The following is a 13,069-nucleotide window of genomic DNA, read 5'->3' on the forward strand; positions in this document are numbered from 1 at the left end:
GGTGAGAAGCGGGGTACACCCTGAACTGGTCGCCAGACTGGCCTGCCCGCAGTCCAGACCTGTCTCCCGTTGAAAATGTGTGGCGCATTATGAAGCGTAAAATACGACAACGGAGACCCCGGACTGTTGAACAGCTGAAGCTGTACATCAAGCAAGAATGGGAAAGAATTCCATCTGCAAAGCTTCAAAAATGAGTGTCCTCAGTTCCCAAACGTTTATTGAATGTTGTTAAAAGAAAAGGTGATGTAACACAGTGGTAAACATGACCCTGTCCCAGCTTTTTTGGAACGTGTTGCAGCCATAAAATTCTAAGTTAATGATTATTTGCTAAAAACAAGCAAGTTTATCAGTTTGAACATTCAATATCTTGTCTTTGTAGTGTATTCAATTAAATACAGGTTGAACATGATTTGCAAATCATTGTATTCTGTTTTTATTTATGTTTAACACAAAGTCCCAACTTCATTGGAATTGGGGTTGTACTAGAAAAAGTTGGTTTGGTCAAATGCCGTACTTTTAAATCACGTCTCGACTTCTTCAAACACAAAATTCCTACCTACACTAATGTATATGATTATTGGACTCCAAAGTACATTATTGTGATATAGCTGTAATAGTTTAGGTTTATGATCCAAACGTTTTAGGGTACCACTCCCATGACAACGCCTAACGGTTAATTGATGGATTTGATTTTAGCCGGAGACATACTGTAGCCTGCGCGGTGGGCTCAGGAGCTCTAAGATCCTTCGCCATGTCTCTGTCCTCGTCAGTTGTGTTCACATCCAGAGAGTCAAGCAAGGCCTGCTGTCCACGCACCAGGTTTGTGTGCAGGCCATTTTCTTTATCTGCCCCCTCTTCCAAGTGGAGCTAAAGTGAATCAAAAAGGAGCAGAATGACAACCAGCAGTATTTTATGGTGGGTGATATGTTTACATACGCACCTCCTGTGGGCCGCAGTGTTGCTCTGCAGGTTGAGGCTTGCTCAACTCTTCTTCACGGCTTGCGCCAAGTGTGTGTTTGGCTGTGGCGCCCTCGCCACAGGGCTGCATTTGGTCATCAACAGCATGTGCAGGTGCCCCCTCGTGACCTGTGTTGTCCTCAAGCTGTGTGCTCCAAGCCAGAGGGATCAGCAAGTCCTGTTCCTCGCAGTTGCGCTTCTTTGTCTCGCCGTCCTGTTCCTCATCATCCTGTCCCCCTTTGCCATCGGTTTTACTCAGTGTATCTGGAACACATAAGATCTCCAAATAGGGCAGACCCCCCAGTGTCATGCCACAGCCTAGAAAAAATAAATGTATATTACCCGCGAGTACTCACTCACAGGACAGTTTATTAGGTACACCGCAGTCAAAAATACTGCCTTTGTAAATACGACTGCAATGAACAAACCCTGACTGGAATCTTAACTTTAAACCGAGGGCTGATCACCCCTAGAATGAAATGAACCCCTAACGTTATTTTGAAACCCGAGGCCTAACCCCATTTAAAGCCTAACTCAAACCCTAAACCTCACCCTCAGTGAAGCTTTGGAAAGTCTATGCCTTTGCGCCTGCGATCCGACTCTGGATGAGTGGAAGAAAATGGATGGATGCCTTTGCACTTGTAAAATGTTCATTATAACATTTATTTTAGTGTGCGGATAAGAAAACAGACCTTGTTCCTCTCTGTCTCGCTGATATTCTGGTATTACTTTGCTCTGAGACTAAACTTGTGGTGGGGGGGCTCCAGTTCCATTAGGCAGATGATAACTGTCTGTTCATATGCGTATGTATGACCTCACTTCGGGAGAACGAGACAAACACTTCGTAGACCAGAAATCTCTAGTTTTTGTTCATTTGTATTTCTTAACATTTTTCCCTTGACAGAAACCCTTACCTAAACCTTGGTACTGTAAATCCCTTGTATAGGATCTCATTTGATAGCACAGCTGTACCTAATAAAGTGTGTCGATGGCAATTCCCATTGTGTTGGTGGTACCTGCGCAGACACCCTGTTTATCAGGTACATCCTCAGCTTGGACTCCACCGAGTTGTGTGCTAATTGCGTCGGCTACTGTCTGAGAGCCACGTGGTCCGGCAATGAGGTTCTGGGCCTCCGCAGGTCCACTAGTGCAGGACTGATGTGGAACTTGCTCCCGACTGCTCAAATTGGAATCAGGGGCATCTGGATTGAGGAGTTGGAGCAGGTTGGAGTGCAGGTGCTCCGCTTGGAGTTTGGGTTGGTACTCAGGTCTCAGCACTTGGGGATGCTCATTCTTAAACCGAGTCAAATTCTTTAGTCAAATTGTCGTCGTTGGTTTTGATGACATCATCGCTCGCTTTACCTCGTCCAACAGTGCCGAAAGGAATGAGGATGTTTGCCTCTCCTGGATCTCCAGGAGATGCGTCAAGAGACACAAGGCACCTCGTTCCAGCTGGCCCTGGGACCACTCTGTTGGGGGTCCGCTGATGTCACACCGGGGTTGATTCTTACTGGAGGAGCAGATTTGTTGCAGCTTCTTTATACAACCTATTAGACGAGAAAGAGTTTTCCCCCCAGGGGTCAGGTGCGGTGCGCTAACCAGTTAAAAATGATAATATGAATGTAAACACAGTACTTGTTTTAGGAGAGTCTGTGGGAGCTGGCTTTCGTACATCCTCCAAAGTGACTCCATGTATCAGGCGGACCAGCTGCGTCCTCTCCTGCTGCTGAGTCAGCACTAGCAACTGTAGTAATGCCTGCAGTCGGCATTAAAGTCTGAAGTTTAGCAACACAAGAGACTGGATACATTCATACCTAAACAATCATTGGACTATAGTCCTAGCTCCAAACCTTAATTTCAACCCTAAGACTGGCCCAAAAACCCATTGAGGAAACCCGAGATGGAAAATGCAAGCCTAACTTGAAAACCTTATTTGAAAGCCTAACCCTGACGGAAAACCATCATTTGGAACCTCAACTCAAAACTCTAATCCTAACGAAACCTAAGTTTCTCAGTGGTTCTACAACTTTTTCGACCCAGTACCACCTGAAAAAAATACTTGACTTTCTAAGTACATCATAGACTTTAATACAGTATAGGGGGAAAAACTTGCACTTAAATAATGATTCATTCATTTAAGATGTATTACACATACAATTTCAAGAACAATAGTACCGAAATGTTTAAAAACAAACAGTTGTTTACGATTAAATGCAAATTTCTTAAACTCAAAGGTTAAATACAACTGATCAGTACTTAGCCAGGGATTCTTTCTTGTACCACTAGAGGGCACCTGTGTACCACGAGTGGCACTTGTACCAAACTTTGAGAATCATTGCCTTAAATTAAAACCCTAACTCTGGCCTGAAGCGCTAAATTGAAATCTTAACCCTAATTCCAAACCCTGGACTCAAACTCGAACGCTGGCCTGAAATCGTAATGTTCTCGAGTATTAGCCAGTACCTGCTTTGATGACTGCGAGTTGAAGTCTGTCATGTGTTCTTGCACGTCGTCATCACTGCGTAGTAATGCGGCAGCCTGCTCTTCTCTGCATGGACTGTGAACACGCGGCCTGCAATGACACAGAATGACCTTGAGCAGCATGAAAAGCGTCATGTTTAAAATGCAATCGCTGTTAATGTCACCACGCGTCCCAGGATTGTCTGACTGCCAAATATGCACTCAAAGCCGTTTTTTCTCTTTGAGCTCTGAGTGTTGCTGATCGAATGTACAAACACAACAGTCTGAGGCTCGCCTTGTCCAGCCTGTAAAGGCACAAGAATCAAGACTGAATCATTCCAATTTTTAATTTTTAAAAAAAAATAAATGTTTAAGTGTTGTTTGTACCTCTCAACTAAGGCTGTTAGGTCTTCCCTCTCTTGTCGACGACAAGCGTTTAATTTGTACAAGAGAGAAACTGCTGTGAAGCATTCTTCTCTGGACTCAGGACAAGCGCTGGAGGACAGAATGTTTCAGATTACAAGATACAATAAAATTCCAAAATAAGGGGGGGAGATATAATATTACCACAATAAAGCTGTAAATCTGTGAGAAAAATACTGATAGATTTTGTTTTTCTCTCATTGTATTATATTAGTATTTTTCCAATACTGTATTACAAGAATGCAGTGGTAATTTTACGAGAAATACTAACATTACAGAAATTACATTTTTATGGGGGAAAAAAAAGATGCAATTTGTATTATGTAGGCTCCGGCACTCCTGTGACCCTAGTGAGGATGAGCTGTATGGAAAATGGATGGATGTGATATGAGAATATAAAGTGGAATGTCATTACAAAATTGTAATACAGTACAGTCAGAAAATCGGAATAAAATGAGAACGAAGGCGGAATTTTACGAGTAAGTTTTAACACCGAAAAAACTGTTGGTATATAATGATGAAAAACCTTTTCATATTATATGACATTACGAATTTTGCAAAACTAAAACTGCAATATTGTGATTTTTAAAAGAAAAATAACCAAGAATACAGTAGTAATTTTACAACAAAAAAGTAATACATTTACCAAAAAAAAAGATGCATTATTGCAAAAAGAACACCACAGTATAACGAGAAAAGAATTGCATTACAAGGGAAAAAATATTCATTTCTTCTAATCTTCTTAAGAAAGCTCTAGTTTATATAAAAACAAATTGATGTCTTGATATTCTAATAATAAAGTAGAAATGTCAGACAGTGTCGCAGTGCTTATTTTGCTGTGAAAACGGAACCTGTATCTAGTAAACGCTCCCGGCAGCTCAGCCAAAGCGATCATGTCGTCGGACGCCAAAGCTTCGTCTGCGAACTCCTCAAGCCAAAACTCTTCATTTTCACGTTGCCATGGTGTCAGAGCCTCCCACACATGCACACCTGTGACATCACCCAACAAAAATGTGTGTGGGGGTTGAGGGGTGGGGGCGGGGGACTATGGCTTGTATAACGTTTGGTCCTCACTGTGGTGCTCCTGCAGCATATCAGCGCAAAGCAAACGAGTCACCAAATCGTACTTGACTTCGTTCAAGAGGAGGATGTCTGAATAGGACACGTAGCCCCAAGCTTCACCTCTGACCCCTGGGCTTTGAACCGGCCACAGACAGGCCAGTATGCTTTGCACACCTTCTGTCACAAGTCTGAAAACACACACACATGCATGATCCCCCACAATTGTTGTTTAAAAAATCCAAGCAGTGAACCTCGGTTTTTACATGTCGAATCCTCTAAATGATCATCAAACCTCGATGCTATGCTGCGCCCACATATCAGAGGTGTCGAACAACATCCCTAACCTTCCCTCAGGGGGCTGTTATGACTATGAGTGTCTCATCACCTAATCATAGTATTACATATACACAACAAATGGATGGCTAGCTAGTTTTGAAATGAAAAGTCAAGGATCAAATTTTGTTCAAGTATTCTTCAACTGTAAAAAGGGGTTTGGTAAGCAAAAATGCTTACAATATCTCAACGTTATTATTTAATATATATGACAATTTGAGATTTTGGAACATATTTTAGCAAAAATCATCGAAGTTGACACCCCTGATTTGACTTTGGCGGGCCACAGAAAATGATGGGGCTGGCGTAGACCTGGCCCCCGGGCCTTGAGTTTGACACCTATGCTTTCAATCGGGTACACGCGCAACCGCATTCGGCAAAACCGGGGCCGTTACAAAGCAACCGTAGGGACTTTAAACGTCTACAATGTCGCCACAGATCCACCAAAGATGACAATATCCGATGTTGAGTCTTTGTTCATGTTTACATCTATCATATTTCTAGAAATAAATGACATACATGTACTGTATTTAACTTTTGTCCGAAGACACCAGCCATAAAGAAAACAAAGTTTGGCTTCAAACAATCACGTAATGAAATCGTAGTCATGTTTATTAGCGTAGTTTACACAAGAAGGTCAGCTAACCGGTTTTCCGGGTTTGGTCACGTGACGTCCCGCGTATAGCGGCTCGGGGCTGGTTTGGGTTAATCCCCGAGTCGGAGTTTGTCAAAGTACGAGTCCTGCCTGGAATTCATCAAAAATGGCTGCTTCAAAGCAAAACGGCCGAATTCCTGTTCAATTCTTGGCACGGGTTCTTGAGGCATATTTGTGCATGCAGTCATAATGACCTCCCAATTTCATGTCAAACGGGAAATCTTGCTTTGTGGCATTTTTTTTTTCTTACTTTCCAGGGCGCGCTAGCGATTGAGCTTTGAGTACATATAGTTTCAGGGGCAATTTAAATGTTTTTATTTTTTTATTATTATTTTTTTTAACTTTGCAGGAACAGGACTGAGTGAGTTTTTAGGGGGTTGTGTTCGGGACCACTAAAACACCTATATTTTCGGGGCCAAATTTTTCTACATTTCCAAGTGGTCCTACTGAGTGACTTTTGAGGGGTTGTGTTCAGCACCTCGAAAATATATACATTTTGGGGGCTTACCAAAAAATAACAAATACATTTCCAGGGTGTGCGACGGCGCGACTGAGTGAGTTTCTCGGGGTTGTGAAATACAGACTTTCTCTGTCATGACATTTTCACCATTAATGTTCAGGCATAATACCGTTAGCTGTTCCTAATATTTTGACCTTCCTACCTGGCCCAGCTCTGTCTGGCTGCCTTTTGGAGACGCCGCACTCCTCTCATGTCTTCTTCCGCCCGTGTCCTCCTCTGTGTTGAAGATGTTGACCATAGTACGTGAAGATGGCTGATACACCACTTTGCATAATAAGCACTATTATTATTCCATAAAGCACCTGTGTGGGTTGGTGTGCGCACTTGAGCGCAGAAGCATTAGCGACAGGTGAAGTGTTGTTGTTTAGGTGCAGCGCGTCCAGATGTCCCGCATTGAGCAGCGGGAGTTCCCAGTATGACTGAACGCAATCAAGTTTCTCTCTGTCTCTCTTAAGTCAATGCACGATGCAATCAATTTCTATACAGTGGTACCTTGACTTACAAGTGCCCCAACTTTTATTTCAAGTTACCGTCGTTTTTCTTTTGCTCTGTGTTGCAAGCAAAAATTTGAGTTAAGCGAGCTTCAGATACTCCATCCGATTAATGAACGTGGCAGTCAAATACGAAAACAGAATGAGAAGACTCGCAAGGAGCTGCCGTAGGCTACAACTCACGCCCAGACTCTCACACGCAGACTATCCGCCGACCCGACTCCAGCTCCTGAAGTCATTCACTATGCCACACCCCTTTAAGGCAAACATCCAATCCACAAATACTATGTACAGTAATTACACTTAATAACCACTTTATTTATTTACATTCACTTTTATTATGGTTTCATACAACATAGTGCTATTTTATTACAAAAAATTGTAACAAAAAAGTGGGGGTGGCTGGAAAGGATTAAGAGCATTTCAATTCATTTCAATGGGGAAAAAAATGGATTTGATGTAGGACTAAATTGAGTCACGAGCTCGGTCGTAGGTCAAAGTACCACTGTATTTACCTTTTCCTTCTTCTCCTTCATTTTCTTCATTTCTATGAGGCCATCCAAAATACGCTCACCAATGCAGGACCACTCACTGTCATCTTCTGAAAACTAACAGGTAGATACAATTGTGGTTACTTTACAAAAGTAAAGTTGCAATTTTAGGGGAAACAAAAATGTTTAAAAACTATTTTGCAATATGATGAGAATTTTTTTTAAATGAAAAAGTCAGATTTAAAAATAATTTTGAGTTATATAATGCCAGATGTTGTTGTTACTCCAGCAAACAAACATCTTGAGCAGTTCCCAGAAACCATTGAACATAAAATCGTGTCACAGCAAGAAAACAATTGTCAGAATAAAAATGCTAATATTGAAAAAATACTCGCTATGTTATAATTTCTTGTATCCCATCCTATTTTATATTTTTACATTAAAAGACTAAAGTTACATTCAATAATAAGTTATAACATTTCAAAAATAAAGTTGTAATCTAATGAGAACATGATTGTAGTGTTATACAATTACAGCTTAATTTTACAGGGAAAAAAATAAATAAATCAATATATAAAATAAATCGAAATATGATGTTTTTAATTTAACAAGAATAAGCGTGTATATTTTTTTAACAAAAAGTCATGTTACAAAAATGCTAATTATAATATAGCAAAATAATTGTAATCTTACGTGAATTAACTCATACTTTTTATGAAGGAAAAAAATACAAATATTGCAAAAGCAAACCCACAATATTATGAACATTTGTTTTCAATTTTATGAAAATAATTTTACAAGAATTAACAGGTAATTCTACAAGAAGAAAATTGTAATATAAAAATAATTGTAATATTACAAGAATAATGGTAATTCTATAGCAAAATACTAATACTGTATAAATAAAATCATAATTTTATGAGAATCAAGTTGTAATTTTACAGTTAATGTCAAATTGCAAAAATAAATTTGTAATATAACAAAAACGTATTGTAACATTATGTGCAGTAATTATGCTACAAGAATAAAGATGTAATTTAATTAAAAATACTAATATTGCAAAAATAGAGTTGCAATATAACAACAAAATAATTTTAATATCACCAGCATTAATAGGCACTTTTATGAGAAAAATGTATAATATTGAAAAAATGTATTTGTAATGACAGAAATACTTGTAATATTGTCAAAATATTTTTTTAACCTTACAAGAATAAAGACAAGCTATAATAATATTGCAAAAATATAAAGTTGTAATTTTACGAGCATAAAGTAGTAATTTAACGAAAAATAAAGTCACAATGTAATGGGAAAGTAATTGTAATATTACAAAATGTCACTTTATGAGAAAAATTCATAGTATAGAAAAAAATAAAACATTGATGCAATAATTTACCAAAATAAATTTTGTGAAAAAGTAATTATACAAGATAGAAAATCATCATACTGCAAAAATAAGAAAATAATAGTAATATTACATGAATAAATTGGTAACTTTGCAAGAATACAAGCTAATAACATTGTAATAATTTTTGGAAAAAAAAAACTCGCAACATTACTAGATAGTTTTTCATAATATTAAAAGAATAAATTCAGAATGTTTTGAGATTGAAAAAAAAACTAAAAAATTACAGGATTGAAGTGGAAATGTTGCGACTTTTTTCTTTTGGTTTCCCTTCCAAACACACGTTTACGTGTAGGTTGTTACCTTCTTCACAGCCACGCGCACTTCATCTACACTACAGGCATCACGAAACACTTTGCAGTACAGCCGACTCACGTCCTCGTCGGAGAACGAGTCTCCTTCAGACTGGTGCGCGGCTGCCATGCACCCCTACAAACAACGACAACATGGAGCCTAACACAAAGGCTTCCCACCCCCCCCCCCAAAAAAAACAACCTTACTGCTACACCTGCGAGTCTATGAATTATACAGGCTGTTGCTATGGTTACCGCAGTCACCAAGAGGACAGCAGGATCAAGTGACAAATACAGTGCAGCAGAGCTTCACCCCCATTATAGGCTTAGTTACAAAGGGGATAAATTAGGTTTTTTTTGTGCACATTTATTATAAATGAAAAAAAAAACAATCCCATATACAGAAGTATTCTTTTTCCTCCATATTTTGTTGTTACCTTTGGGCAGTTCGGCCCGTTCACCTTTGCACCATCTTTCAAGCTCAATCAGGATGTACGGGGAGCTTTCTCTCCCGATTGCGTAGCTTTGATGGGGGGCCAGCTCTAGCAAGAGTCCTTGTGGTTCTGAACCTTTGAGAATTGTTCCTGTAGCCTTCCCCACATCTCTGCCTTGAAACAATCCCGTCTTGGATTGGACATCTAAAACAATTCCATTGGCGTCAACTGTGGGGGCATATATAGACAGGTGTATGCACATGTGATTTCTTTATTATACATTTGCAAATATCTTAAAGAAACAAAAACCTCTCACATCTTGGTGTTGCATGTAGAATTGTGAGGGGGGAAAATGAATCAATTTTGGAATAACACAATGTGAAGCACTGTCAGTAATTTGCAGATGCACTGTATGATGCACCTGAGCATAATACCTTACTATACTACATAATAATAATAATAATAATAATTCATAGACAATGGACATTAGCAGTAAGAACTTTATTCATTCAACAACAACCTGAGATAATGTGCTTGAAGAACACGTATGTCCATTTGGAACACAGTATATAAACACCATATTTTAGAAATGTGTGTTAAAAAACAAAAACAAAGTGAACGTTCAAGTTAAAGTATTACACCTTGTGGTCTATAAATGGCACTGCATATTCAGTCACTCGGTTGAAAGCGGGCAGCACGATGAAGTAGTGGTTGGTGAGTCTGCCTCACCGTTCTGAGGTTCAGGGTTTAAATTTCGGTTCCGGCCTCCCTGTTACTACTTTGCAGTGGAGGTTCTGGGTGCTGCGGCTTCCTCGCACATCCCCAAAACGTGCATGACTCTCAATCGGCATGAGGTGGAAATGCTTGTTTGTCTCTATGCGCCCTGCGATTGGCTGGCCACCAGTCCAGGGCGTACCCTGCCTCTCGGCCAGAAGTCAGCAAAGAGAGCCTAGTGAGGATAAGAGCTTTAGAAAATGGATCGCTTCAAGGATGTCGACTGCAGTCTTTTGTCGTCTGACTGAAAGTGTCACGACTGGTTGCCGTGGATGATCTTGGGGCACTTGCTGGGATGGACGCAACGGTTGTTGTGCAGCACCAGGCCGGCGGGGCACTGGCAGCCGGGCACGCAGGGCTTGAAACAGTGGCTCTCGATCAGCCCCAGCGGGACGGCCGCGTTGAAGCAGGTGACGGGGCACGGCGGGCCGCACTCGTCGAACACGAAGCCCCTCTCCGCCGGGCAGCCCACCGCTGTGGGCCGCAACACACGCACACAACAGGAAGTGCACGTTGCTAAGGGTCACTTCTTTCAAAACGTACAGTATGACTCCGTAGCCTCCACTTTTGAGGGCAACAGGAAAACGGAGCTCTGCAACAAAGCGGAGACTGCGGAGTCGTTAGTTTATCTACATGTGGTTAGGTTACACATCTTATCTAAGAGAAAACTGAAGGATTTTCCACTGGGAAAACTAACAACTCCGTAATCTCCACTTTGCTGCAGCATTCTATTTTCTTGCTGCCCTCAGTCTCTTCTTAGATAAAAATGGGTTTTCCTGATCATTCCCCATGCCTAAAAACTCCACACCTTCTCCATTTTCTGCTTTTCGTACCCCCCCAAGCTTTGCAACTCACCGCACAGCGAGGGTCCCCTCCACTGCAGGACCACCCCGGCCTCCCGACACTGTCCGGCGTAGGCCTCCAGCACGTCGCACAGACACTCGTCAGTGTTGGCCCCGCAAGCGCACAGGTCGTACACACAGGCCGCGTACCAGGCCTCGGGAGGCACCACGCGGTGGCACGGCCTGAACGCGGGCGACTTGAGTTCCTTGCAGCGAGCGTTGGCGCTTTTGCGGGCGTGGTAGCCCGCCTGCTTGCAGGGGTCCACGTCCTCGCCCGGGCGGCAAGAAGCGAGGGAGCGACTTCCGTTTGTCACCTATGTTTACAAAAAAGCATTTCGTTAGCATGGAACATTTTATTTAATCATTATTAAATTATATTTCTATTATTATTGTATTTTTTGTGAAAATGTTTTTATTTTATTATTCATTCATTATTGAAACCTGACTGTTTTGTTGAACAACTTTGATGGTACATATACAGTATCATAAACACATGAAGATGCATAAAGATTTGTAGTTATTGTATGTTTTTTGATTGTGTCCTGGTTTGCAAAATTGTGTGAAAACTAAAAGATTTTTGAGAAAATAAAGGAAATTAGGCACGAGTGGTTACCTTGTTAGCCAGGGTTGTTTAAAAAATAAATAAATAAATTGTCTCGACATCTTAGTCATCACCAAAAAATATTTTTTTAACAGCAACATATTTGTAGGAAAAAACCCCATCTAATTTTATGTTATTTTTTAATGAGATTAAAATAACTATCTAAATATATGAACGTCCTTTTAAGATAAAGATATGATTCCAAGTTTCTTCTTTTTTCCACTCAAAGACAGCGCTCTCTCTGGTTTTCATGTTGGTTACCCCTCGAACTAGTAAAAATGTAGTCTTCATAGACAAAATCCAACCCAATTGAGGACTGAGCAGACATTCAGTGTTTATTTGAATAATAATCAGTATGTTTGTCAAAGCTAAATGTTGTTCGTGTACAGCAAAATTTAAAGAATTGGCCTCACATAGAGTTCGTCTAACGATCCAAAAGTCAAAATTTAGAGGGAAAAGGACATTTTTGTCCAGAATGTGAGACTAAAGAAAATGTCGTCGTCACAGTCAAGAGCCAAATCTGAAACTGCTTATTGTTTTTTATTGTTTGAATAATAATACATTTTGATGTCAAAGCCAAATGTTTTCAGTCTGTAACAAAAATAAAATACTTGGCCTCCCTCACATACTTTGAATACTTTTTTTTTTGTTTTACCCGCCAGCTGTTGCCGAAGTCCGCTTCCGACAGGCTTATCTGTCCGCTGGGCATGCGCAGGTCATCCTGGTGGTAGTTGTTGAAGTTTCCACAGAGGCCGCAGGTGTGTCCCTTGTAGGAGCCTGGAACGCTAACCTCCAGGTGGGAACGGCCGTTCCACAGCACCTGGACACCAGCGAGCTTGAATACCGTGCGTCGTTCATCTCCAAATATTACAAGAACAGACCTTGAGGCCGATATTGGTGTTGAGCAGGATGCTGTTGGCCTTCCGTTCCACGTAGATGTACGGTTCTCTGAGGAACGGCAACGTCACCGTCTCGTCGTCTACCTGAGGAGCACAGTTGGGCAAGACAATCATCACCCCGGGGACACACGGTGGTACCATCAAAGTCCGAATCACTTTCAAGTCGTACGAATCAGAATCAGACCCAAAACGGGCTTCAAATAATTCATATTTCAACTTCAGTGAGCATCAACAGATTGTGTATGCCTGGCTTTTTCTTTAGCATTTGTTATAAAAAAAAAAAAAAAGGGAGGAGCAGCGTTAATAAGGTTTGTTAAAAGCAGAATACAGCAGTACCTTGACCTACGAGGTTAATTCATTCCGTGGCCAAGCTAGTCATTAGTTTTACTTGGCTGGCAAATCAAATTATCATTGAAATACCATTAATCC

At 40.7% G+C, this 13,069-nt stretch overlaps 2 protein-coding genes across 11 annotated transcripts in view; both read right to left on the minus strand.

Annotated features, from left to right (window-relative positions):
- Positions 1-9,340, minus strand: part of LOC133478320 (uncharacterized) — a 12,059-nt gene extending 2,719 nt beyond the window's left edge. The window contains exons 1-14 of one of the 8 annotated variants that reach the window (XM_061774252.1): positions 9,101-9,332; positions 7,417-7,509; positions 6,713-6,829; positions 6,553-6,626; positions 4,915-5,090; positions 4,692-4,830; positions 3,805-3,912; positions 3,603-3,722; positions 3,421-3,529; positions 2,593-2,713; positions 2,320-2,504; positions 1,974-2,250; positions 941-1,275; positions 709-867 (exon numbers count right to left, since the gene is read on the minus strand). In XM_061774252.1, coding sequence (XP_061630236.1) covers positions 709-867; positions 941-1,275; positions 1,974-2,250; positions 2,320-2,504; positions 2,593-2,713; positions 3,421-3,529; positions 3,603-3,722; positions 3,805-3,912; positions 4,692-4,830; positions 4,915-5,090; positions 6,553-6,626; positions 6,713-6,829; positions 7,417-7,509; positions 9,101-9,220 — 2,133 coding nt within the window. In that variant the 5' untranslated portion in view covers positions 9,221-9,332. Of the gene's footprint in view, positions 1-708; positions 868-940; positions 1,276-1,973; positions 2,251-2,319; positions 2,505-2,592; positions 2,714-3,420; positions 3,530-3,602; positions 3,723-3,804; positions 3,913-4,691; positions 4,831-4,914; positions 5,091-6,552; positions 6,627-6,712; positions 6,860-7,416; positions 7,510-9,100 lie in introns of all 8 variants that reach the window. The other 7 variants (XM_061774253.1, XM_061774250.1, XM_061774255.1 and 4 more) reach the window with 7 other exon arrangements.
- A 666-nt stretch (positions 9,341-10,006) lies between these two features.
- Positions 10,007-13,069, minus strand: part of kcp (kielin cysteine rich BMP regulator) — a 39,643-nt gene continuing 36,580 nt past the window's right edge. For all 3 annotated transcript variants that reach the window (XM_061774248.1, XM_061774247.1, XM_061774249.1), the window contains 4 exons: positions 12,623-12,724; positions 12,397-12,561; positions 11,154-11,454; positions 10,007-10,772 (listed from right to left, as the gene is read on the minus strand). In XM_061774248.1, the coding sequence (XP_061630232.1) occupies positions 10,552-10,772; positions 11,154-11,454; positions 12,397-12,561; positions 12,623-12,724 (789 nt within the window). In that variant the 3' untranslated portion in view covers positions 10,007-10,551. The remainder of the gene's footprint in view (positions 10,773-11,153; positions 11,455-12,396; positions 12,562-12,622; positions 12,725-13,069) is intronic.

Source organism: Phyllopteryx taeniolatus, chromosome 5, assembly GCF_024500385.1.
Source record: "Phyllopteryx taeniolatus isolate TA_2022b chromosome 5, UOR_Ptae_1.2, whole genome shotgun sequence".
In the NCBI taxonomy this organism is placed as follows: Eukaryota; Metazoa; Chordata; class Actinopteri; order Syngnathiformes; family Syngnathidae; genus Phyllopteryx; species Phyllopteryx taeniolatus.